Raw genomic sequence first — 25,850 nt, 5'->3', positions numbered from 1 at the left:
AGGCGTTTGCATCACCTCTAGATCTCATTGTTTTTTACTCAAACTCTAAGATTACTCTTTTCATAAGATTTAAATCTTTAATAACATACAAATTGAAAATTCAAGCCAACTTTGAAAAATAAATTGCACCATATTGTACACTAATGGAAATTCAATCACGTTCTTTAAAAAAAAAACAATGTATATTTCAATATATATTTCAATACAGGGCTGGTAGCGATCAGGTGGCAAAATAATAGTGACTTTAGTGACCAAAGTTAGCAAAAAAGTGACCAAATAGTGACTGAATAGTGACCTCAAAATCAACGGAAAATCGAGTTTATATGTTGAAATCTCGATCAATTAACGATTTCCCAAGAAAACCTATGCATAAATTTTAACTTCCAGAGTTTGTGCCAATGAATACCTTATTGTTTAATCCGTTCCAGCGCTGTTCAGGTAAAATCAGGTAATTGATCAACTACATAATTAATTATATTTAAATTACATGATATTTGGGATTTTGGGAGGGGTAGCCTAAGGAAGCTAAATGAACTGGTTTCTGGGCAAATGTTCGTGGGGTGGCCAGACTTTGTCACGAGATAACAACCATCGTGTTGTCTTCCGAAGGTTTCCAATGAATTTAGCTTACCCTGCTACAACAAACCATCAGGTAGATCATTCCCTTCCGGTATTTGAAAACCCTGTTATTTTCAAGGAATTTTATTTTACATCGAAATAGGGGAACTTACGTATTTTTGACAGTGTTGTTCTCTTCATCATGGGGGATTTTTTTGAAACCTGTTGGACTCAGAGTTGGCCTCAAATACTTCCCAACCAAGCTGAGTTATATGCCCAAGTTTCAGGCAATTCGGACCACAAAACCCCCCATGACGAAGAGAACAAACCTGCCGATAATACCCTTCGTCACCCTATCATGCAATTGGCACAATTCAAAGCGCACACCTTGTGTTCTCAATGATTTTTTTCCAGGTTCTTCTTTGGTTGCAGCAATATTTTTTCAAAAATGAATCCGTTGATAATTTTATATTACTGTGGGCGAATTCCAATGCACACGTTCTTACTATTAATTTTCTTCCATTGCCCACAAGCACGAAAATTTCATTTTCTTCGAAGAACAAATACAAACATTATAGATTCCCGAGACAAATATAAATACGATCACAACTTTCTGAAGGTTTGATCAAATCAAATAAAACTTTCAAACAATATTCCTACATACATAGGTAAGCTTACAAATTCGTTTCATTGTAATCTGTTTTTAGTATTTCTGTCTAAGAAATATACTTTTTCCTAATTCTTTGTTTGTAAAAGATTCGCAAAATCTAATTTTCTCGCGTCTATACTTCTGCGATTCCGCAGAAATTTTTATGGTATCATCTACACACAATATTCTTCAATGCAATGAAAAAAATTCAAAAGCAATGAAAAATAGTTGTAAATCTAAAGTTGTTTGATTGTCTATCAATAGTTTCATTGAAACAAGCAGTTAGCGTTTGGGTTTACCTAATAAAGTTACAATTATATTTTTATCACATAGCTATTCTATCATATTAAATGATAGCTATTTAATGAAAATACCTTAGGCATATTGCAATGTTATTATAGAAAAAGTATAATAATAAAGAAATTTGTTTTTACTTCTTCGAAATACGAGAAAACTGTAGCTATAATTCGTAAAGCATTGTCCAGTTAGAATCCGGACGCAGACAATCACTTATATCTCAGAGGTGGAATAACAAACAGAAAAGGTGAAGATCTCAAAACAAAGATAATTTACTGTAGTTTCATGGAAAAATATCATTAAAATTATTTAATTTAATTTTTAATACATTCTCATTTTTTTCGTCATAACTTCCTTAAAAATCTGCACAATGGTAGTAAATTTTAACATCAACCCCTTCGGCGTATTTGTTTAAAAATCAGGACATCTCTGTAGTGCCCTGAGACCCTCTACCAGTCTGATTAGAATTCCAAAGAAACTTTGCCGAATATTTCTCTTCTTGCGAAATTAAGGGCTATTCAGTGAATTCCAAAGAAGCGAAATTTGAGTGTTTTTTCGTTAATAAACACTATCCAACAGTGATGACACCACTGCACATCTCAGACTGTCGTGATAGCTCACCAAATTAGTTCAAACCTCTACAGATCCCTTATGTGCATTTTTGAAAAGCAGCACGCGATTCTTGAGGTTATCATCTTTGTACACATTTGGTGTCAAAATCGTGATGTGAGAAAAAGATGTCCAGTGCTCGAACTTCCTGGCAAATCTTGGAATTTCAAGCAGATTTATCCATGATTATAAACTTCAATCTTCCTTGGACACTTCCTCATGGCATGGTTAACAACATCTGAGCACATCACACATGATGGTTTTGGAGACATTAACGTTTTTCGCGACTATCGTACCTGACCACGCTTAATTTTCAGCGTGTTTGTGCAAGATTGTTTTTCCTTCACTTGTCTTCAATCTCAAATAACTTTTCACTCGTAGCAAAAAAATCGATGAAATTTTCACCACCAATAGAGGACTTGTTTATGATCAGACTGCTGTAAAAAAATATGATTATGATCATTGAGAGCGTCACAATAAATTATCCTTTGCGTCCGGATTCTAACTGGACAATGCTTTATTAACCCTTCTTAAGAGAAGCAAATCTAGTGTAATGGTTAAAGCACGTGACTGTCACGCCGAGGACCTGGGATAAAATCTCACTCCCGACAAACTCGCAAAATCTCGTTAATACAGATAAAAAACCCTCCTTAAGGTCATTTTTTATCCAAATCGAGCTGCTCCCAACGTGATGAAAGTTAATAAAGACAACAATAATAATAGTGTAATAAGCGGCGCAGCCGAAATTTTTTAAGAATACCAAGGTTTCTGAGGAAAATTTGTCCATCAATTTTGACAATAAATGTTTTTCAATGTAGTCAGATTAACGAAAATAGTGACTTTAGTGACCAATTTACTGAAAAAAGTGACTTTAGTGACTTTTTCATGCAAATAGTGACTTTTTAGTGACCGACTCGAAAATAGTGACCAAATCACTAAAAAGTGACTCGCTACCAGGCCTGCAATATGTTTTGGGTTTTGCGGGAAACCTTTGAATGATTAACGTTAAAAGTGTTCAACAAATAGTAACAGAACCTTTTTGCCGAGAAACCGCTATTGAACCTGCGGAGTTTTGGTTCTCCAGCTATTTTCATTTTTTTTTTCTGCTAGTGGACAGCCTGCATTATTTCCGCTTAAATCCATTCCAGATTTATCCAGAGATCCCCTCATCAAATATTTTAAGATTTCTTTAAAAAGTTACTGATGTCGGTCCTGCATAAGTTCTAGTAAATGTACAAAAAACGCCCAAAAATATAAACAGAAAATTAAAATATTCTAGAGGTGATAAAGGTTCACAGTGATTCACGGGATATCCCTAAAAATTTCTCCTGAGTTTTCTCCAAAAATTGTTCTTCTTGAACTTTTTTCAGAACATTGTTCTGATATTTCCTCTTCATGAACTTCTTCGAAAATTTTTAAAGGTTTTTGCAAGCAGTTTCTTACAAATTGAATATTTGCCGGAATTTTATCATTTTTTTCATTTTTGTGTTTAATTTTCTTACTGTAGTCTCTAGACAATTCTTCCTGTAAATTTAGATAATATTCCACTAGTTTGTTCTCCAGAAATTTCTGAATTCTGAATTCGTTCAGAATTTCGTCAAAAGTATTTTTAAGCAGATCGCGAGAAATTGCTGCATTCACATATTTTTTTAGAGATGTGGATGCAACAATTTCTCGCGATGCCAATGATTATTTCAGCTATTTTTTTTTTCTGGAACCCCAAGAACAACTCCTTCGAAAACTTTAACTGAGATTATTCCAGAACTCCTCTTGAAGTTTTGGAAGAAATACAAGAAGATTCAAAATAAAACTCTGAAAAGAACGTCGTGATAAAAAATAAATAAATTATTAAATAATTGAATGATTAGTTGATGCACACATACGAAGACAAATTCACTGCGAATGGTTTTAAAGAACAAATCCCAACATACTTTTGAAACATTTTGAAACGCTTGGTAAAAATGATGACAGAATTCTCCTCTCTCTGTTCAGTTCCATGTGTCGCAGCTGTGTATTACGTTTATTGTAGGCATAAATTTGCTAAGAGTGTCCACTGCTCATACGTAATTATGTGTTCTACCAAATATTTTCTGTGACCACAATCACTCCTCTTCCTGTGCATTTTTCTTCATTTTTGGAAGTTTGATTATTATTTCTAGAATTATTTGTAACATAACAATTATTACATATTGAAATCCGAAATAAATCTATTATCATTGCATTGGTCAGAGCAGTGCATCTAACAAAAACATCAGCTCTTTTGACTCTTTCAACCGGTTTCAGTCAACTCCGTCAAGCATTTCGTTGAGCTTCAACACCACGGAAACTCGGTGCGTCCAGCCAGACAAATCAGAAAAGTCTGCAAAAAAAACAGCCAGCGATTCTATCCGGACGCCCTATCGAACTCATCATCATTGGGTATATTTTTCTCCATTCTTCGGGAAGGATACAGAACGACGACAACGACGTCGACTGACTGCTAGCTACTCCCCCGCCAGAAAGGGTAATTTCCGTGTGGAGGTTGATGGGGTAAAATGCTACCCAAGTTTGGCGGTGATTCTTTTAGGTGGAAGAAAACTTCCAAAAGGAATCAATGATGCTTGTATTCCAAGGAATTTGATAAAACCAAGGTCCAGTAACAATTACTGACTACTGTAAAATGTAAAAAATAACCACCCATCAGAGCTTAGTGGGTCTCCAGTTAGCGTAGTGGTTAAGGCTATACATCGCCAATTCGGAGACGGTGGGTTTGATTCCCGTTCCGATCGGGAAAATTTTCTAGACAAAGAAAGCGCTTAATTAATAACTGTGGAAGTGCTCAATGAACACTAAGTTAAAGAGCGACAGGCCAAGTCTCAGTGGGGAAGTAGAGCCATAAAGAAGAAGAAGCTTAATGGAACATCATGTACCATCATCCCCTATTTTTCTAATAGAATTGCCTGCTGCAGCCTACACAACAGCAGAGCAGGTAGGTGTGCTGTACACAGTCGCGTCGTCATCGATGGTGATGTTGCAAGTTGTTGTTGTTGTTGTTGTCGTTGCCGCGCTGTTATTGTGCAGCAGCAGCAGCAGGAAGAAGGTGCTGCTGCTGCTGCTATCATTGCGCGAGATTGTCTGAAAGCGAAATAACGAAACAAACACCAAAAAAAAATCGCGCCGTATATACCAACCTAGCTTCCTACCTAGAGAGCCTATGACTCGTTCGTTCGCTGGTTCGACCAAACAACACCCCATCATACAAAATAACAAATTTTCTCCACGATAATGGTCGTCGTCGTCGGTCTGAAAGGCGGAATGCCCGGTGTCGGTCGGTGATGGGGGTGGGCTGATGGAAAATTCGCAACGCGCTGTTCGTTTCGGGGATTGGTTGGTTGGATGGAGGTGCTTATAGAGTGGTAGAGCGAGCAAAACAAAATAGGAATGAAACATAACCGATGCGGAAATATTGCGTTATTTAAAGGGATGCGGAACAACAAATTCAGCATTCTGGGGTATTGTTGAGTTTGAAATCATAACTCATAACTCGCTAATAAGAACACCAAAAGAGTATTATTCAAGCTTCGAACACAAGGACGGTAGACCTTGTAATAGTAAAACAAAAATCAAATACCAAATAATAAGTGATCATTGTACTCCACATTCTCCGCAGTATTTAATGCAACAACGTTATCGAGTAGGTACACACAGAAGTCGGAATTGCGTTGGTACAATTTTAATCCCCAATACGCGCGACGTTTGTCAACCAAAAATGTGCTTTTCTAATCATCAATTCACATCCACTCCCTACCCTTGCAAGCAGTTAGCAGTTGAGTTCTCAAACCTCAAACGATACCTTATCAAATTCACGACGGTACCTACGATGTTTGTACGGAAACTCGCTTGCATAGCGGTGGAAACGGTACTGAAAGATACAACTTTTAGTTCTGCTACCACATGACAGTGCCGAACTTAGGCTTCGGACTCAAGGAGGGAGCCAAAACATGAACTATGGGTCGACACATTCTGAAGTCCCTACATAGTGAAAATCATTCGCACTCGTTGCATTAAGACCCCCTTCCTTCTTGAATTCGGACCTGCTACCAGATTAGAAATACACGGACAAACCGTCATCCGAGAGGGCAAAAAATGACGGTTGGTTGATGACACTACGTTTCAGCTTTAGAATGACCATCACGGGACGGCCAGTCATAAAAAATATCACGAGAGCGCAGCGAAGCTGACTGCATCTGGTGGTGGCGGCAGGCAGCAGCAGCAGCGTAGCAGGAAGATTGTCAAATTTCATTCACGATGACGAAGTGGACGACGGTGGTGACCGCGGGGACCGGACCGCGGCCAGTGTTGCTCACAAACTGATGCGATTGCATAATGTTTGTTTTCGGATGGATGCTCTTTTCGACGACGACGACTTTGCGCAGGTTTGTTTTCGATTGTGGCGTTTCGATGATGGCGATGACGATGATTACGGCGTTGTGCGAGTGCGGTGCATGGTCGAGGGGATTTAAACTGCGCTGTTTCTGCGATCCGGGTGTTTTCGAGTTGCAGCGAGGTGTCTTTCGGTGGTTTCGACGACTCGGATTTGAACTACTAGGAAGGAATTTAGCTGATAAGGGTAGTAGGAGAAGCAGGGACAATTTGAACCGTTATGGCAATTAGTTCTACAGGTAATTTTTTTTAATATCCAATCAGTTTAAAACTTTCAGTTTGTATTATGATGACTTATAATGCAGGGGTTTTCAGCCTTTTGACACGCGGAGCATTTCATATCAATAAAGTGTTTTGTGGAGCACCCATAATAGCGCCAAAGCATACCTCATGACACGCTAAGTTTTATACACCTCGTCCTTTTTTTACGTCCATGCTTGGCTAAGCGACAAAAAATTCTACCGCTAAGACAATGAGAAAACTCAACAGTTTTATATTTTTTAAAACATCTTCGTGATTAGGAGAAGTGTACAAAAATATAAAAATGTGTATTTTGATCATTATTTTGGCAGTAGAAATTTTTTTCGCTGAGCCAATAGTGGACGTAAAATAAGGTTTGGGTGTATATTCACCCTAATCGCATACTTACTTTTTTGACTTATTTTTTTTAATAAATATCGCTCGCTTTGTCGATGAGAGTATATCTGGTGATTCTCTGGCAATTTGTTTTACAGAACCCTTAGCATAAAAACTGCCCATTCGCCAGAGTTTTCCTCAAAGCTTTCTAACAATTTTCTTTCAAGATTTCGTATGACTTCCTCACCGAGAATAGTAAAATTTTCCAGATATTCTTGGTAGATGCCTTATACTATCTTGGCGTGTGCTCAGCTGATTGAATTCCAAAATTTGTAGCAAATCACATGAAAAGGTCATTGTAATGCTTTGGCAAATTACTGACAAGATGTGTGATAAATTCCAGTGCTGTCATGGTAAAGTCAAAGCTAGTTTGTCGAGATTCCCCGACTACAGCGTCCCTTCACTGGTACATTCCCAAGGATGAATTCCTGGAGGTATTTCGGAAGGAACCGCTTGAGCAACTGCTGAAGGAACTGTTGGAACAACTTCTGATAGAATCCATGGAACAAGTTTTGAAGAAATCCACGCTGAAATTTCTGAAGTAATTCTAAGAAAATTGAAGATGTCTCTAAAGATATTTCCGATAGTATCGCTGAAGAAATTTCAAAAGGAATTAAAAAAGAGATCTGAACAAAATTCTTAATGCATTCCTGAATGAATTCTTAAAAAATCAGGAATATTTTAAGAATCTATAGATGGATTTTCGGAAGAAACTTCAATCCATATAGAAATACCAAGAGGTATGCTTGGAGGAATTTCTAAGAAAATATGTAGAGGAATACTCGGCAGCATATTTATGAAATCTCTAAGTGAATTTCTACGGGGATCTCTGCAAAAATGTATTCCAGCCATTTCGTAAGAATCCTTATAAGAATCTGTAGAAAAAAATCTGAAGGATCTTGAGAAATCCTTGGAGTAATTTATGGAAGAGAAATGTCTTGAAAGAATATTAAAAGGAATGTGAAGAATTCTTGGGAATTTCCTTAATAATCTCTTGTAGTATTTCCAAAGCAATTTTTGGAGAAAATTCTTTAGAAAGGTTCTGAGAAAAATTTAAAGAACTTCTGAATTTCTTAAAGTATCCTAAATTTCTTAGTAATCCATGGAGTATTTTTGAGAATGTTCATGAAGGGTTTTCTAGATGAATGCTTTGAAAAATTTCTGGAGAAATTTCTATTTTAAAAAAACCTGAAGAAATTCGTAGATGAATTTCTGGAGCATTCTAAGGAGTGTATCGAAAATTAACTATAAATATTAAAAAAGCTCTATCTCGAAGCATGGTTGGTCTTTTTTATTCCGATTTTCTCACAAATAGTTGAATTAAGAACAGCCTGAAGAAATTGGGAAAATGTTTAGCATTATTGAAAATATGGTTCAATGAGTACATCACACAAAATAACAAACTGTGCAAAATTATTTATTTTCTATTTTTTTAGATTTTCAATAATTTATAGCGAAAAAAAAATGTACGGGGAAAAATCTGAAAAATAATAATTATTACTAGCAGTTATGTGCACACAACACATCACTTAATACCGATTTTAAAAATTCTTATTTTGTATAAAAAAACACACATATAGAAAATGGTCTATCCCGAAGAAAAATCACCTACTTTTTGGTCGAACTTTGACGCTTTGTTTCAAATATCTTCAGAGGTTCCGTTCTCTGGTAAAACTACCTCTTCAATAAATAAACACATGCCCATTGCCCATGCACATGCCCAATTGAAAAAAATGCGAATTTTCTCAAAATGGCCAATTTTTCATTTTTAAGAGTTTCTTGGAAAAAACAGTTTTCTTGGAAAAAACAATTTTCCTATTTTATAAAAAAGAATGTATTGGCGCAAAAAATAAGAAAAAAAAATTGAATGTTTTCCCACTTGGCCAAATGTATGCAGAAATTTTAAGTTTTCGAATTTTGCCGCTAGGTGGCGCTGTAAGCGTTCAATAATCAAACCTTTGGTATTATTGTAGGTGACTATATTCCAAACAACTTTGTCGAAGACCGCAAAGTGATCCAACGTCTGTGAAAAATTATACCCTAGGTAAAGTGAGGATAAACTTTATTGTTGTTTTTCCAATACATGTAAAGGAATAATATCAATAATGAAATCTTAATACTTTGCCTCACTTTGCCTAGGGTATAACTTTTTTCACAGACGTTGGATCACTTTGCGGTCGTCGACAAAGTTGTTTGACATATAGTCACCTACAATAATACCAAAGGGTTTGATAATTGAACGCTTACAGCGCCACCTAGCGGCAAAATTCAAAAACTTAAAATTTCTGCATACATTTGGCCAAGTTTTCCCATACAAACTTCAAGCGTTTTGAGCGCCCCCTTAGGCTCAACCGATTTTGCTCAAATTTTCAACGTAGCTTTTGGGAGTCCAAAACAACTGATTTAGGAGGTAAGACTTGGTATTTTTCGAAATGTTTGTTTTTCATATAAGTGTGGGCCACCCTACTCCTTATGCAAAATGTTTTGACAGGAATTGTTGAAGTATTTTCTAAAAGAATCCACGCAACATTTCCGGAAGCTATCAGTGCAAGAATTTCTTAAGGAGTTCTTGGAGAAATTTCTGGAGGACATTCTTAAGTCTAAAGGAAACCCATGAAGATTTTCTGAAAGAATTTCTGACTGAATTTCCCTAGGACTTCCTGAATGATTTATTAAAGTAAATCTACAAAGAGTTTCCAAAGGAGTTCTTAAAATAATTTCTTTAAGAATCTCTGAGAGAGTATTTTCCGGAACTGATGCAAGATTATTTATATTAAACCTAGGATGAATTTGAGTAAGGCTCCATGAAAGAATTATCGAAAAATCTGTGGAAGTTTTTTCAAAGTAATCCTTGGAGAAATTTGCTAAGAAATCTTTGAAGGTATTTCTGGAAATCCGGAGGTATTTCTGAAGAAATTATTAGGCGAATTTATGAAAAAGCCATGGGAGAACATCTGAAAGAATAATTCAAAAACAAAATGTGAAGAGGCCCCCATGGAATCACTGCAAAAAAATACCAAATGTATCTCAAAATGTTTTAAAAATAGTCCCTGGAGGAATTTCTAAAAAAATCCCAGGAAGGTTTTCTGAAAAAAAAATCAGATTTCCACGAAAAAAAAACCCTGGAACAATTTTCAAAGCAAACCCCGAAGAAAGCTTCATAATTAATCCTTAGAAGATCATTGGAGAGAATACTTAAAGAAATTTCCGATGGATTTTTCTGACAGAAAAATCTAGAAAAAGCCCCGAAAAAATAGGGTAAATTTTTGAATGATTTTCTAAAGAAATCCCCGAAGGAATTTCTGCAGAAACTCATACACAACTTTCTTACACAACTCTTTGTGAAACTTCTGGAGAAATCTCAAGTGGAATTTCAGGAGAAATTGGAAGTTGCTATGGCAATTTCTGGAGAAATCCTTGGAAGAATTTCCAAAGTAATTCCAGTACATTTTTTTAGAAACTTTTGAAACATTTTCTTAAAAACTCTGGAATAGTTTTTGAAGCCATTGCTGTAAGTTTTATTGAAGGAACTTCTGGAGAAATTTCTGAATTAATGTCGAAAGAAAATTCTGAAGAAATCTTAGAACGGTTTTTATTTTTTAGGAATCCTTGGATAAATTTTTGTTAAAATTCATGGATAATTTTTTGAACAAAAATGGAGGAATGTAAGAAGTAAATCTTGCAAGAAGCACTGGAAGAATTCTTTGTGGAATTTGTAGAATATGAATCCATGGAAGACTTTTTGAAAGAATCCGTAAGGGATTTTTTGCTGAATACTTGGTAGATTTTTGGTCGAAAATTTGGGTAGATTTTCTACAGGAATCTCTAATAGATTCTCCAAACGAATGCCTAAATAAATTTCTGAATAAATATCCAGAGGAATTTCTGAAGTAATCCGTGGGCGAATTTCTCAAACAATCTCTGAAATGATTTGTGCAAAATCATGTAGGGATTGGTGAAGTGGTCATGCTAGATTTCGTGGAAGAATTCTTTAGGACTCTTCTGGAATACTGTTCTGGAGGAACACATGGAGGATTTTCTGAAATAATCTGTAACATAAGACCGTAGTAATAAATTGCAACATAAGGCGACCGAAAATGAAGCGGTACAAACTTACACTACTTGTAAAGAAAGATCATTCGGCAAATACAGCACAACCACGCTCTATCAAGTGCTTGTCACGAATCTCTAAATTTCCGAAAGATCCCCTTGAGGAATTTCAGAACGGATCCTCGGATGAATTTCTGAAGCAATTTGGAAAGAAATATTTACTAAGCAATTCATAGAGGAATTCCTGGGCAAACCATTCGAGATATTTTGAATGAAATTTTGAACTTTTTGATTTTTTTGGGACAATTATGCAAATAACGTAATTGTGTATGTCCATTGCTTAAAATATTGGCTTTTATCAATCATACATATTTTTGGAGACGAATTTAAATAAAAAGAAATAAATATAAATAAATAAAAATAAAATAAAAAAAGTTGCTTCGATTTTATGTAAAATTCGTTTTTGTAGACATTTTGAAAACTGAAATGTACACTAAATGCGTATGTATCTCTATGCCTAATTTATGGTAAAAGAGTATAACGCATCCAATCCCGAGTACAGGAAAAGATCTCATTAACAGAATATTTTGATATGGGCATTAATAAGTGATATTGATTGAATTGCTATAAGAGATAAAAGATCAAAAAATAATATCTAAAATCACTCCTGGATCATCACCATCCTAGCATGTAAACATGTCTTGTAAGATCTAACCAATAGCAGCGAACTATGTATTGGATTCAGCTTGAAAGATCAAATTCTGATATTGTTCAGATGTCCGAGGAACATTTTTTAGATATTATTTCTAATGCTTTTATCTCTTATATCAATCCAACCAATATCACGTTGTGATCGTCATTACTTCACCTCTACCGGAATAGGTGCCTTCATTTCCCAAGAATTTAATCTCATTTGGAACACGTCAAAGATTGCATGCATGTTTCAGATTTCTTACAGCTACAAAATATTAAATCTGACATCTAGTACAGAATGGCTTAAGCAGACGAGAAAAAAAATGGCAGCACGATGAGAGTATGATTTATAAAAAGATCAGGAAAGCGTGGATCGGAACCATATGCGGTGGTTTTACCACCCGTCTACAATGCGTGGCACAAGTGCCCGACAATTGCAATGACCGGTAAGGAAGTTTACTAACAGAAAAAACATAATTGGACAGGTGGAAAGAGGAATTAGAAAATTGGTTGAACGATAACAGGCTCATGATCAAAGTAACAAAAATAGAGCGACACTAATGGGGCTGATATGCGCATCGCTAGATGGATCAAAATCAAGTGCTTGAAATGCAAACGAGGAGTCTACCTTGCAAGGCACCTTAGATGGATTGCAGCAGGATGCACCTTCTAAGTGTTTACTATCCAACCTTGCATGTACGAATTCGCTGCCTTCAAGATACTTTCTCAAATCTTATGCCGCAGTCTATCACCGATTGCAAGAGAGTTCATGAAGCAATATTCGACTGGATTCATGGGTGAACGCGCTATAACGGACCAGATGTTCGCCATCCGCCAGGTATTGCAGAAATGCCGCGAATACAACGTGCCCACACATCACTTGTTCATCGATTTTAAATCAGCGTGTGATACAATCGATCGAGACCAGCTATGGCAGATCATGCACGAGTACGGATTCCCGGATAAACTGATACGATTGATCAAGGCGACGATGGATCGAGTGATGTGCGTAGTTCGAGTATCAGGGACACTTTCGAGTCCCTTCGAATCTCGCAGACGGTTACTGCAAGGTGATGGTCTTTCGTGCTTGCTGTTTAACATTGCTTTAGAGGGTGTAATAAGGAGAGCGGGGATAAACACGAGTGGAACTGCTTGGTTTCGCTGATGATATTGGTATTAGACGATGGTAGAAACGTACATCCGGCTAAAGAGTGAAGCCAGTTGAATCGGATTAGTCATAAATGTGTCGAAGACAAAGTATATGATGGCAAAGAGCTCCAGGGAGGAATCACCACGCCCGCCATCCCGAATTTTTATCGACGGTGATGAAATCGAGGCCGTTGAAGAACTCGTGTACTTGGGCTCACTGGTGACCCACGACAACGACACCTTCAGAGAAACTCAGAGACGCATTGTGGCAGGAAATCGAGCTTTCTTTGGACTCTGCAGAACTCTACGATCGAACAAAGTTCGCCGTCATACGAAGTTAATTATCTACAAAACGCTGGGTGGCTACGGTGGACGAGTCACGTCATCAGGATGTCGGATAGCAACCCGACTAAAATGGTTTTCGATAGTCATCCGACAGGCACAAGAAGACGTGGTGCGCAGCTAGCTAGGTGGGTAGATCAAGTGGAGGACGATTTGCGGACCCTTCGCAGAGTGCGGAACACAGCCATGGATCGAATAGAATGGAGACGGCTACACGCTATGTCTGAACCTGCAGATTATAAAAATTAAATGTACATCGGGTTTCTTTCCATAAAACATCAGTATTCAAGCTATATTTTCATTTGCAGAAGGTTTCAAAATATTCTATCGGTGAAAATTTTTCCATACATTTTGTATGGGAAAGAAATTGACCGAAAATGAGGATTTCAAGCAAATTTGTATGAAAAACGGTCAAAAAGATGGAAAAATCAAAATTTCCCCGATAGAATATTTTAAAACCTTTTGCAAATGAAAATATAGCTTGAATACTGATGTTTTATGGAAAGAAACCCGATGTACATTCAATTTTTATAATCTGTTGGTTCAGACATAGCGTGCTACTATGTAGGTACAGCAGAGGCCAATCATGCTTTAGTCTGACCGGTAAGGTAAGTATATACGAATTCAAAAATGGCCAATTGACACTGAAAGCTCTCAGTAAATGACTGCAGAACTGCTTATTGGATATAGCTGAGAAGGATAATTTGCCCCAGTGAGAACGTTACGCCAAAAGAAAGATAGAAAAAAAAACTTGACCAACCCTCCTAGATAGTATACCAGGAAGCACAAAGGACAAAACCTGAGAAAATCAACACACAAACAAAAAACAAATCCCATCCTAGCGCCGAAAACAATCTCAAGGCCACACTCATGTTACGACGATACGACGACGAATACGACGATGGTGCCTCCGATTGCCCTTATGCCACATCACCACCACGTTTTCCTTTACCATCGCTCGCGATAAAAATGAGCCCATCATCCATTCTTTCCGTATTTCCCCCCGCCATCCATCGCATCGCATCGGATCGTCCCGGCGCGGCTCAATGAAGAGTCTTTTGATTATTATGCGACCCACCAAACAACGACACCCCATAAACTTTTTTTCTCGCCTTTCTGGCATACCTACCCCTCTAGTCAGAGGTTCTGTCTCAAGACTTCGGCATAGGTAGCTACGAAACGGAAACGCAACAGGAGAAAAATATCGCACCTCAAGGACGACTGGGATAGATTGTCGGATCCATTCAGGAAGAAATCGGCATTCCAGCCTGACTGAAGTGTGCAGCACTCATCATCATCATCCACCATAGTCGAGTCGGATTATGAATTACGACGCCGCCCCGGTCGGGCCACTAGTCGCATTCTACCGTGTGAGGTTGTGGATGACGATGATTGTCATAATAGCCCCACCGCCGCCCCGCAGGCAGTACCACCCGAAAAAAATGGTGCATTCTGACTGGCTGCAGATAACGTTACTGGGTCAGTGTGATTTTGGGTTGGGTTTTTCGTCGGTTGCACTTGGGATGATGGAGCAAGAGGTGCAGCAGTAGCTGGAGTACAAGCTAGGAAGAGGTGCTGCTGGTAGTTGAGCTGGCGAATGCCACAACTCAGGTTATCAGTGCAGCGCAGTGCCAGGAATTTGGGAAGTTGTGCATGATGTGGTAGGCACACGCCTTAATCTATTCGATTCCAATATTTTTGAACAAACTGCATCCAGTAGTGAGTTCTACTAGAAGTGATTCAACCAGTGATTGCATGTCAACATAGACGCGCTCTATAACAAAACTATATTTGCAAAAAGAAATTCGGAACACAAAAAACTCAGAAACCAGAAAAAAAACAGGTAAACTGTGAACTTCGACAGCAGCATCGAATTTGATATTAAAATTTTTGCTTTCTTTGAAATTCTTCTAGCTCTACAAAAACTCATAGTATTATTCTGAAAATTGCGCAGAAGTTCCTTCGGAAATTGCTACGGGTGTTTCTCTGGAAAATGTAGCAGAAATTTGTTTGAAGATTTTCCAGGAGTTCATTTGAACTCCTTCATGAGTTTATATTGTGATTCCTGGGGAAATTCTTTCATGAATTTCTTCAGCAGTTTCTCCCGGTATAATTTCAGGAAATCTCATAAGAATTTCATAAGCAATCTCTTGGAATTCCTCAATTACTTCTTTTAGAGGGGGCTTTTCTGGATTCCATCCAATAATATTTCTGCTGTTTTTCTAGGTAATATCAAACGATTCTGCCTGGAATCTGATAGGAAGTTTTTGTTAGGACACCCCCAGAGTTTCCCGATTTCTTTTGAGGTTGTATCTAAAGTAACTTCTGAATTAACACACATGTCCCTTTTTAAATTCCTCCTGAAGTATCTCCAGAGATTGCTTCAGAAGTTCCACCGGGAATGGGAACTCCTTGTTGTAATGTTTAGAGACAGACTTTCGGAGATAGCTTGAGAATACTAAGAGGGTTGTTTCTAGTTAGCTCGTCAGACGTAGAGTCATCTGTTCTACGTGTTTATTCTCAGTTTATATGATTCGATAGCGTTACGCGCATTACATTGAGAGCGAACATTCGTTCGCTATCTCCGTCATTAGACAGGGACATAACAGCTCTTCACCCTTAAGAGCTTACATAACACCAATCGAAACTTTTTTTTCTTATACTATCAATATACACTGATTTCAATTCGAGCTGTATCAATACAAAACTTCATTAAAATTCGAAAACACATTAGTTCACCTTATCTTATAGAAAGTTCAATTATACACATAATTTTTATCAATATTTTGTTTTCGCACTCGTTTGGACCTTCGTGGCGTGTCTTCGGAAGAGAAGGAGTTCCTTCGTTTTCGTCTCAGTCGCACAGCAACCTCAGGACCTCTCCCATTTCCGTTGCTGCTGTCATCCATCTGATTCGTTGCAACCCTCTGGTTCGTTGCAACTCTTACTTCTTCAACTGATGACGTTATCATTGGTTTGGGAGGGGATTCCGAGCGCCTTGGTAATCTAAGCTGATTTCGATGGACCATAGTTGGCACGTTTCCAATCACGATCTGGAATGTATTTTTAGAGAATCTCTTGAGAAAATGCCCTTTTAACCATTTGGCCGTAATGTGAGGGTTATGATTTTTGAACCATACTTCCTCACCCTCTGTTAAATTGTTAATAGGGTCGGTTGTCAAGTTAGCATTATTATTACATCCCAAACCATTGTCTCCTGTTAAAACACGCTGTTCAGACATTTGTCTCTTATAATGTTTTTTTGGGTTAATTAAATCAATAAGTTGCTTTGGAGCAAAAGAAAAAATATTCTCCGAAGGAAATTTCCCATCTTCCGTCAAACAATTATTTCTATAATTGAACAAAAATAAATTTATCTGGTCTTCCAAATCTATGTTTAAGTATTCTTCATCCAATAAAAATTTCTTCAACACATCCTTTATTGTTCTGACCATCCTTTCTGCTTGGCCATTACTCGAGGGGTTATATGGTGGACTTTTCATCACCTCTATTCCCTGCCTTTTTAAAAATTGTACGAAATTTACAGAGTTAAATGGGGGACCATTGTCCGACACCACAACATCAGGCAAACCAAATCTTGCAAAAAATTCGACTAATACTTTCAAAACTCGTCCAGCATCCGTACCCTTACTCATCTTTTCTACTTCTAACCATTTGGAATAGCTGTCGATTATTAAAAGATAGGTTTGATGTCCGAAATAGAAAAAATCGATGTGGATTCTGCTGAAAGGCCTCAAGGTAGGGGTCCATTGAGAAGTCACCTTAGGTTTCGGCCTTGTTGCCATTCCGTTGCAAGCATCGCACCGAACAACGAAATTTTGTATGTCCCTATTTATTCCATACCAGTATACCGTACGTCTAGCCAATTGCTTCATTTTTACCGCTCCGGAATGATTCGCGTGCAAAAGTTTCAAAATTTCACCGTGCATTTCTTGTGGTACAACTACCCTTTCATGATATAGTAGACAATCATCTACTATTTCCAAGTCCTCCTGATTTGCATGCACATCTATAAATTGCTTTTCTAATCTTTTTGGCCAACCATTTTTTAGATAAAAAATTATGCCTTGTAAAAATTTATCAGTTTTTGTTAATTTTGCTATTTGATTATGGTCGAAGGGGAACTCTTTACCGAAATTTATACTTCTTACCATTTCTACGTCATATTCCGCTGGAACTGTCTGCTCCAATGGAAATCGGGAGCAAAAATCGGCGTTACCCATTTTTGCCGAAGGCCTGTACACTATGTCATAATCATAAATAGATAATTCTAAAATATATCTTTGTAGTCTCGTCACAAATATTGAGTGTCTTCCAGCTTTCCCGAAAATTCCCACTAAAGGTTTGTGGTCTGTATATACCGTAAAGTGTTGGCCATATAGATATTTGTGAAATTTTTTTATGGTGCACACCAGAGCTAAAGCCTCTAGATGTAGAATGGGGTACGATTTTTGTGCGTCATTTAACGTAAAAGATGTAAAGCATATAGGTTTCTCTGTTCCATGCACAATATGAGCAATTACTCCGCCAAGACCATATCCCGATGCATCAGTCACAACAACTATTTCCTTCTTCGGGTCGTAAAACTCTAGAAATTGTGTGTTTATTAATGACTTTTTAGCCTCCTCAAATGCTTTTTCGCAATTCTCATCCCAATTAAATTTGACGTCATTTCTTAGAAGTTTATAAAGAAAATGTAGCTTTGACGACAAATGTGGGATGAATTTGTTGTAATAATTTATCAACCCTAAAAAGGACTTCAATTCAGTCACGTTCCTTGGCACCTTTGCCCTCTGAATTGTGGAAATTTTGTCTTGACAGGGTAGTAATCCTTTTTCGCTAATAATGTGTCCAAGATAAGGTAATTGTGTAACAAAAAATTTACATTTTCCCCAATTTATTTTTATGTTTGCATCTGATAATCTTTTTAGAACTAATAACAACTTTTCCCTACACTCATTCAAATCTTTTCCAGCTATGAGGACGTCATCTAAATAAACGTACACGTAATCAATGCCATCTAAAACAGTATCCATAATTTGTTGAAATATAGATGCACTTGATGTTGCTCCTTGAGGCAATCGGTTATAAGTAAAGAGGCCTTTTATTGTGTTTATTACCATGAAATGTTTAGATTTTTCCGTTAGTTCCAATTGAGTGTATGCCCCCTCTAAATCTAAAGCGCAAAAAACTTTGCAGCCCGCCAAACCAGCGAATAAATCTTGGGCAACAGGTAACGGGTACGTGTTAGGAATGATAACCTTATTTATGGACACCTTGCAGTCAATTACCAATCTGATTTCATTGTTCTTTTTTATGACAATTATCACTGGTGATGCCCATTGACTGGTTTTAATAGGAGTTATTACTTTTTCTTTTTCCAAGCGATCCAAATAATCTATAACCTTGTCCTTCAAGCGGTAAGGAACATCATACGCTTTCTTAAAAATTGGTTCATCCGATTTCATAACTAAATCTGCTCGGAAACCCTTGATCGGTGTAGAAAAATCTTTCAAAAATACATTGGGAAATTTTTTCTTAATATCTTCAGCAGCGTTACTCGTATCAATAGCCATATTATTAACAGTCAACGAGTTTGAGAAAAAATATCTCCAATCTTTAAAAAAAACATCTAACCATGTTCGTCCCATCAAAGGGGTAAAATCATTGCTGCAATTTAGTACTAACAGTTGCAATTGTGCCGTCACTCCCTTAAATTCAACTAAGACTTTTGCCTCCCCTTCAACCCTTAGTTTTTCCCCATTGACTACTATTAATTGTTTATCATATTTGCTTAAAGGATCCTTAAAATGCGTAAAGTATTTGCTCTTACTGATAACCGTTACAGATGACCCACAATCAACCTCCATAGTTAGGCTTTTATTCTCTATTGTTACTTCAACTAAGCATGGTTCGTTAATTTTATTAATTGAAGACACCATCATGCAATATAAATCACCTGAATTATTTCCTTCATCTTCAGACTCGTCCGTTCGCATTCGATTCATCAGCTCACTGACATGTCCCTCTACGCTACGGCCGGAATCAATATCGTCCACCATGTTCACCGTGTCTCTTCTCATATTTTTAAGTTTGAAGCATTTCCGCTTCACATGCCCTTTTATTCCACAAAAGCTGCATATAAGATCTGCATAACTTGATCGCTGCCTATGACCCTCCTTTTTCCAATCCCTAGATTTGTACTGGTCGTTTTTATATGTATTGAATCTCCTGTCCTTGAATCTGTCTTCTAAACCTTCCCGATCATTCGACCTAAACCCAAGCCTATTCTTCACTGGACCTCGATATGAATGAGACTGAGCGGAATTATTTGCCAAATGGTAAGTGTTTGCAAGCTTATTAAGAGTTGAACCAACTGGCCCCCTTGCTTGGTTTCTCAGATACGCTATATGTTCTAAACTTGTGCCTGTACCTGTAAGATTTCTGTTGTTTGCACCTGCTAACTCCCACGTAGCAATAACTTTCTCCGCGGATTGTAGAGTTAAGTTTTCTTCGCTCAACAGCCTTTGGCGTAGAGAATTGTCTCTTAGCCCGGCCAAAATCCTGTCACGAACCGCAATATCCTTAAAGGTTCCAAAGGTGCAAAATTCCGCCTGTAGTTTTACCGAAAGAATGAAATCTTCAACCGTTTCATCGGGTTGCTGAACCCTGTTGTTAAATTTTAAACGCTGAATTAGATCACTTTCCGTTTTATCTAACCGTGCCTTAAGTTTCTTTGTCATTTCTTCATACGGTATCTCCTGAATACTTGTGGTTGGAAAAAGCAACTTCAACTCGGAAAAAATTACGGGTCCACCAAGGGTGACAAAGTATCCCCTCTTCTTATCCAAGTCGACGTTATTAACCGAAAAAAAAAGCTCGATGCGTTCGAACCAATCTGCAAAAGAAGTTCCTTTGCGATATGGTTCAATCGTAGTTGTAATGTTCGTGGTTGCCATTTTGCAGTACTAAACGCACCCCAAAAGAAAAACAAAAAAAACCGCGGTTAACAAAGGCTATAGAAAACTATCCCTGCTTTGTCTATTCAAAATAAGAAAACAAAAACTCACCCGAACAACACCAAGGGAGTTCTCTAAACGTGCCGGACACAGCCAGATCCTGTGGAAATACCACCTGTTGGTTTGAACCAAACGCCTTTTCCGGTGCCGACTGCCGAATCGCCCTCGTCTGATGCAATGGAGTTCCGGTTGTCGTCTAGCAGAAAACTTTTTCGGCCGAATTTGTCATCAACTGGACCAAAATTGAGTGCACTTCCAAACTTGGATTCTCCAAACGTCCAATTTTCTACACAAAATGAAAGAGAAACACTTTAAATGACTAAATCCACCAGAAATGAACTATTTTATCAGATTTTTACAGAAAAAATGATAAACGATATATCACAGCACGATCTCGACACAATATCCTTGTTTTGTTGTTGTTCTCACTTTTAAAAAGCTATTGAAACTCCACTGTGAGTGCTTTGTTTAGTGATATGAGCGAGATGGCTAATGACGACTGTGACGCCGACTTTGACGCCGTGAGTCGTCGAAGATACACAAATGAGTCCGTTATTTGTATAACCCCGGAATGTCGGCTTACAACTCTCTCATAAAATTTTCAATGGCCTTGCCTCTCACTTTCAACGGTTTCACTTTTTCACCTCACTAAGTAATGGCTGGTTTTATTTTTACTTACGATTGCGTTGGATACCTGAACTGATACTGAAGAAAATCCAAACCTTCTAACACAGCTTCTTATCCAAGCAAACGCTGGCGTTTCCAGGAAATAAATGTTCACCACTCCAGATTCCGTAGCAGTCGATGTCCACTTCTATCCCTTTCTATGGGCCACTCCAATCTTGGATTTCCCAGAGATAATTAACTGCAGCACGCAAAAAAAAGCTCTTTCTCACTGCACTTTATACTTTTATCCTTGCTTTTATCACCGATTAACGTTTTTTTCTCGCCGCCAAACTGTAATGTTTAGAGACAGACTTTCGGAGATAGCTTGAGAATACTAAGAGGGTTGTTTCTAGTTAGCTCGTCAGACGTAGAGTCATCTGTTCTACGTGTTTATTCTCAGTTTATATGATTCGATAGCGTTACGCGCATTACATTGAGAGCGAACATTCGTTCGCTATCTCCGTCATTAGACAGGGACATAACACTTGTGAAATGAATTCTGGGTTTAACCCAAGGTAATTTTCTTCTAAGATTCACCCAGTAGTGTTTTTTTTCCACGAGTTCCTCCCAGAACACATTTATTAGTAGAAGCTCTTCCGGTGTTCTTTTCAGAAGTTCCTACGGGAACTCTTACATGATTTTTGTCTGAAATTTCACCAGAAATACCTACTGAGACTCCTACAGGAGATTCTTCTGGGCTTCCTCCAACAGTTCTTCAGATTCCTACAAGTATTTGTGGAATTCCGTCAAGAGTTAATTCTGAGATTCTTCACGGTGCTTTTTCTAGCATTCATCCAGGAAATCTTGCTGGGCTTCGAGCATCTGTTTTTTGTAGTTTCATCTAAGGTACATGTAGAATTTTTTTCTAGAATTCTAGCAGAAGTTAATTCTGGGATTCATCCAAGAATTAATTTTTGGATTCCTACAAGAGCTTGTAGTAGATTTCCTCCACAAACGTCTTTAGAATTTCTCCAAGATCATGGCTGAAGTTTTTCGACAGGCCTTTATGATTGCAATATTCTGTTTTTTTTTTCATTTTTTCCGTTCTGGTTAGCCTGTTATTGTTGTTATCCAATCGGCAACACGGGAGCGAATTGGAAAAGGTACTCACACTCGCAAGCAACGAGCTGAAAGCGAAAGCTGACATGCCAAATTTCCATTCAATTATCAGTAGTTGAGTGTTTTCACCCGTGTAGGGTACTCACTCTCACAAGCCACCGCTTGAGATGAATAGCCTGTCATCATGAGAAGTGCGTGGACAATTGGGAATGAAACTTGGTTGGGTCGCTCACGAATGGAGCTCTCGGACTCTGTCAGTTCTCACATCGAGGAACTGAAAACAACTGTCGCAGTCATTCGTTTTCGGCTTAGAAACAGGTACTCAGACTGATACTTAGCACTTCGGCCAAGGTTACCTACTGAGTTCTTTCAGAAAATCTGGAAACTTTTTTATTCAGTAACATCACGCTAGGTGAGTCTGGGTTCAATTCCCGGTCGGTCTAGGGATTTTTCGTAAATGACGTTGCCTTTTTCAAATAAATTTTAGCATTCTCTGGCACTGAGAGTATATTACAAGTAGGGAAGAAGAAGAGATGGCTATGTATTAGTAAGCGAAGAAAAATGTAAATACGAATAGTGACGTCTCTATTTGACACGCGTTCTTATGGGAGCTCGCTTTGCTTGTAGTAGTGACATGTTTTGCACCAGACACGGATCTCACGCACACGAAGTATCATCTTCTCCACCTTTATTAGACTTTCATTGATTCTCGGGTATTGTATTTTTCCGCATTCAACTCATTGCTCGTTACACTGTCGAAAAGTTCACTGTTTAACTTCCTCACACGGGGAGCAATCCTTTTAGAAATTCCGAAAAAAATATCTAAAAAAAACCATCCACAAGAAAAATCCCGAGAAACTCTGAAAAGAACATCGGGAGGAATAACGAATGGAATTCCTCAAAGAATTTCGAGAAAAATCCTTGGAGAAATCCACGGACCATTTTCGAAGTAAATACCCAGAGCAACCCTGAAAGAATTCAGGATTCATCCCGGCAGAAATTTCTGGAGGAATCCCGGGAGCAATTCTTGAAGCTATTCTGAGCTAAAGCACGTAAAAATCTCTAGAGGGTCTCAGTAAGAATCGTGGAAAGAGTGAAAATCTAGGAATCCCGAGAGGAAAATATCAATGTAGGAATCCCAACAGGAATCCTGCAACAAATCAATGAAAGAATCTCGAGAGAAATCCCTGAAAAATCCTGACAGAAATCCCCAATGCAAATCGGGGAAAAAATACTGACGAATTCGTAAAATCCATGAAGAAATCCAGTGATAAATCCATAAAGGAGTCCTGGGAGTACTTTTCAATTTATACCTGAAGAAATCTTGTAAAGAATACCTGAAGGAAATCCGGGAAGAATCAATTCAGGAATCTTGTGAGGAATACCTGAAAGAATTCTGGAAAAACTCCTTGAGAAATCAAAGGTTGAATTTCAGAAGGAACTCAGGGAGTAATCCCTAAAGAAATTCCGGCAATGAATCTCAAGAGGAATCTCTAATGGAAACCTTGGAAAAGTCAACAAAAAAAAATCCGGTTGAAATCAACGAAAAAATTCCGGGAGAAGCCCTAAACTAATCCCGCGAGAAATCAATGCAAGGCTAATGCAATACTGGAAAATATCCCGAAAGAAAACCCGGCAGAATTCCCTGACGGAAACCCGGAACGAATTGTTACAGAAATATTTGGAGGAATCCCGGGAGGTATCTCTTAAGAAATTCCAGCAAAAAAAAATTGAAGGGATTCTTGACAGAACCATCTAGGAATCCCTGAATCAATCTCAGGAGTAATCACTAAAGAAACCCCAGGAAAGATCAATGAAGGAATCTCGAGGGAATTGCTGTAGGATTCCAAGGATAAATGCCGAAAGAAATCTATAAGCAATCTCGGGAGAAATCAAAGAAGAAATCCCGAGAGGATTCTCTGAAGGAATCTAGGTAGGAATCGTCGCTTAAATAATCGATGTCAGAAGCGCAGAAAAAATAAAAAACGGAAGAAATCTATAAAATAATTTCGTAAGAAATCTCCAGGAGGAGTCCAAGTGAACCTCGAGAGGAATCCCGAACGAAATCTGTAAAGGAATCACGGGATCAATCCTTGAAAGAATCCCTGAATGAATCTTGGGAGGAATCTGTAAAGGAAACCTGGAAAAAATCAATGGAAGTATACTGGGAGGATTCTCGGAAGGAATTCTTGTAGGAAAGACGGAAGTTATTCCTGACGGAATCTCGAAAATTTCTTTAAAAGAATTCCGTGCTCCACCGAGAGATCAACCAAATTCTGATCATCGAGCATGGACCATCATGATGCGGACAAACTGTTCCTTCTCCAGCGGTCTGAAATTAGGGTTTTAAATTAACGATCTTTCATCATTACATTCACAGATACACCAATGAACAATATCTGGGACTTTTTCTGAGAAATTGGCTTGATAGTCTTCGACTACAACGAAAGAGATAAGTTGGCTCTATCAGAGCTTTCATTAAAAAAGGTTACACAGAAAATATTTGTTTCTGAAATCATGAAGAAAACTTCATAAAATCACTACTTCGACTACGAGTCGTGATTATCATGACGTTATCGACGGATATTCATAAATTTTCATAAAAAAAAGTTATGGTGGCGGAAGGCATTACCACAAAAACTATTTTTGTTATCAAATATTATGACGCCAAGCAAGCCCGTGCGCAGGAGAGGGGGTCGGCTTTAAACCCCTATCCCCTGTCCCTCGGCGCACGGCATTGATGCTGAGTCATGAAACCATGCTGGTAAGTCATGAAACTATGAAACAGCGGCATGAAACCATGCCACAAAACAAACGCAACCGTGTGTCCACAAACCAGTGAAGTAATTTGTTTTTTTTTTTCATTCTGGTTGGCTGTGTTTCGTGGTAAGTCAAAATATCCTTTAAATTTCGAAAAGTGTACCATTTTTAGCACTGAATATAAAAAAAACGTAACGTCAAGGCTATGTTATGAAAAAAAAAACGATTCATGATATCATGCCGATTTTTATGGTGTATTTTCGTAGCATAAAAACAAACATTCATCGTCAAATCATGACGCAGTTTCGGATTCCAGATGTTTTTTCGTGTAGGAGGGTAGTGAGAAGTTCGAGTTCAGCTTGACTGATCCACCCATTTCATATGTTGGTCTCGAAATTCGTAAGTAATATAAAGTTTCAAGTCTTCAGCTTACATGAATCGCAACTAAATTACCACAATATTGCCCTGTCATCTCATCAATAAGCTCTAACATCATTCACACATGGCATCTGTTTAACTAATTCATGCATCAAAACGCGCCGAATTAAAATTCTACGAAAATCAGCAGCAAAGTTGATCGTCCTCTGAATTGTGCGTAGGCCTTCCTCACACCGTCGCGCACACACAAGACCAGATGAAGCCTATATATGCGATGCGCGTGTATCCCCATGATTGCTTCTTCTTATTCCTCTTCGCCAACAACCAGTCCCGCGAACCGATTCTGCTCCCCATTGCACGCACACACGCTCACGCACCGCACCAACTGATAATGGGGATCGCAAACAGCAACAGCCTACTTCTATCACCGCACCGCCACCCCGCCTTGACCCACCCAGAGCCGTAAAAGCACACCGCGAAAATCGCACCCCGCTGGCAACGGGTGACTGGACTGGGGGCTGCAGCAGCGCCCCAAAGAGGGT

General features: G+C 38.2%; 2 protein-coding genes across 6 annotated transcripts in view; both read right to left on the bottom strand.

Annotated features, from left to right (window-relative positions):
• The window catches only part of LOC109398630 (zinc finger protein chinmo), a 309,562-nt gene that overhangs the window by 262,584 nt on the left and 21,128 nt on the right, over positions 1–25,850 (bottom strand). The window lies entirely within an intron of this gene.
• LOC115264765 (uncharacterized protein K02A2.6-like) lies at positions 15,818–21,590 on the bottom strand. Of its 2 annotated transcripts, none has more exons than XM_062850718.1 (2): positions 20,497–21,590; positions 15,818–20,394 (listed from the first exon to the last, which is right to left on the bottom strand). In XM_062850718.1, the coding sequence occupies exon 2, from the start codon at positions 20,383–20,385 to the stop codon at positions 16,162–16,164; it is 4,224 nt and encodes a 1,407-aa protein (XP_062706702.1). In that variant the 5' UTR covers positions 20,386–20,394; positions 20,497–21,590; the 3' UTR covers positions 15,818–16,161. The 2 variants fall into 2 exon arrangements, with proteins under 2 accessions (XP_062706702.1, XP_062706703.1); XM_062850719.1 differs by having other exon boundaries at positions 15,818–20,731; positions 21,125–21,590.

This window comes from Aedes albopictus, chromosome 2 (assembly GCF_035046485.1).
Source record: "Aedes albopictus strain Foshan chromosome 2, AalbF5, whole genome shotgun sequence".
NCBI classification, from domain to species: domain Eukaryota; kingdom Metazoa; phylum Arthropoda; class Insecta; order Diptera; family Culicidae; genus Aedes; species Aedes albopictus.
Note: the sequence above shows the minus strand (reverse complement) of the source record. Positions and strands in the feature narration are given on the sequence as shown.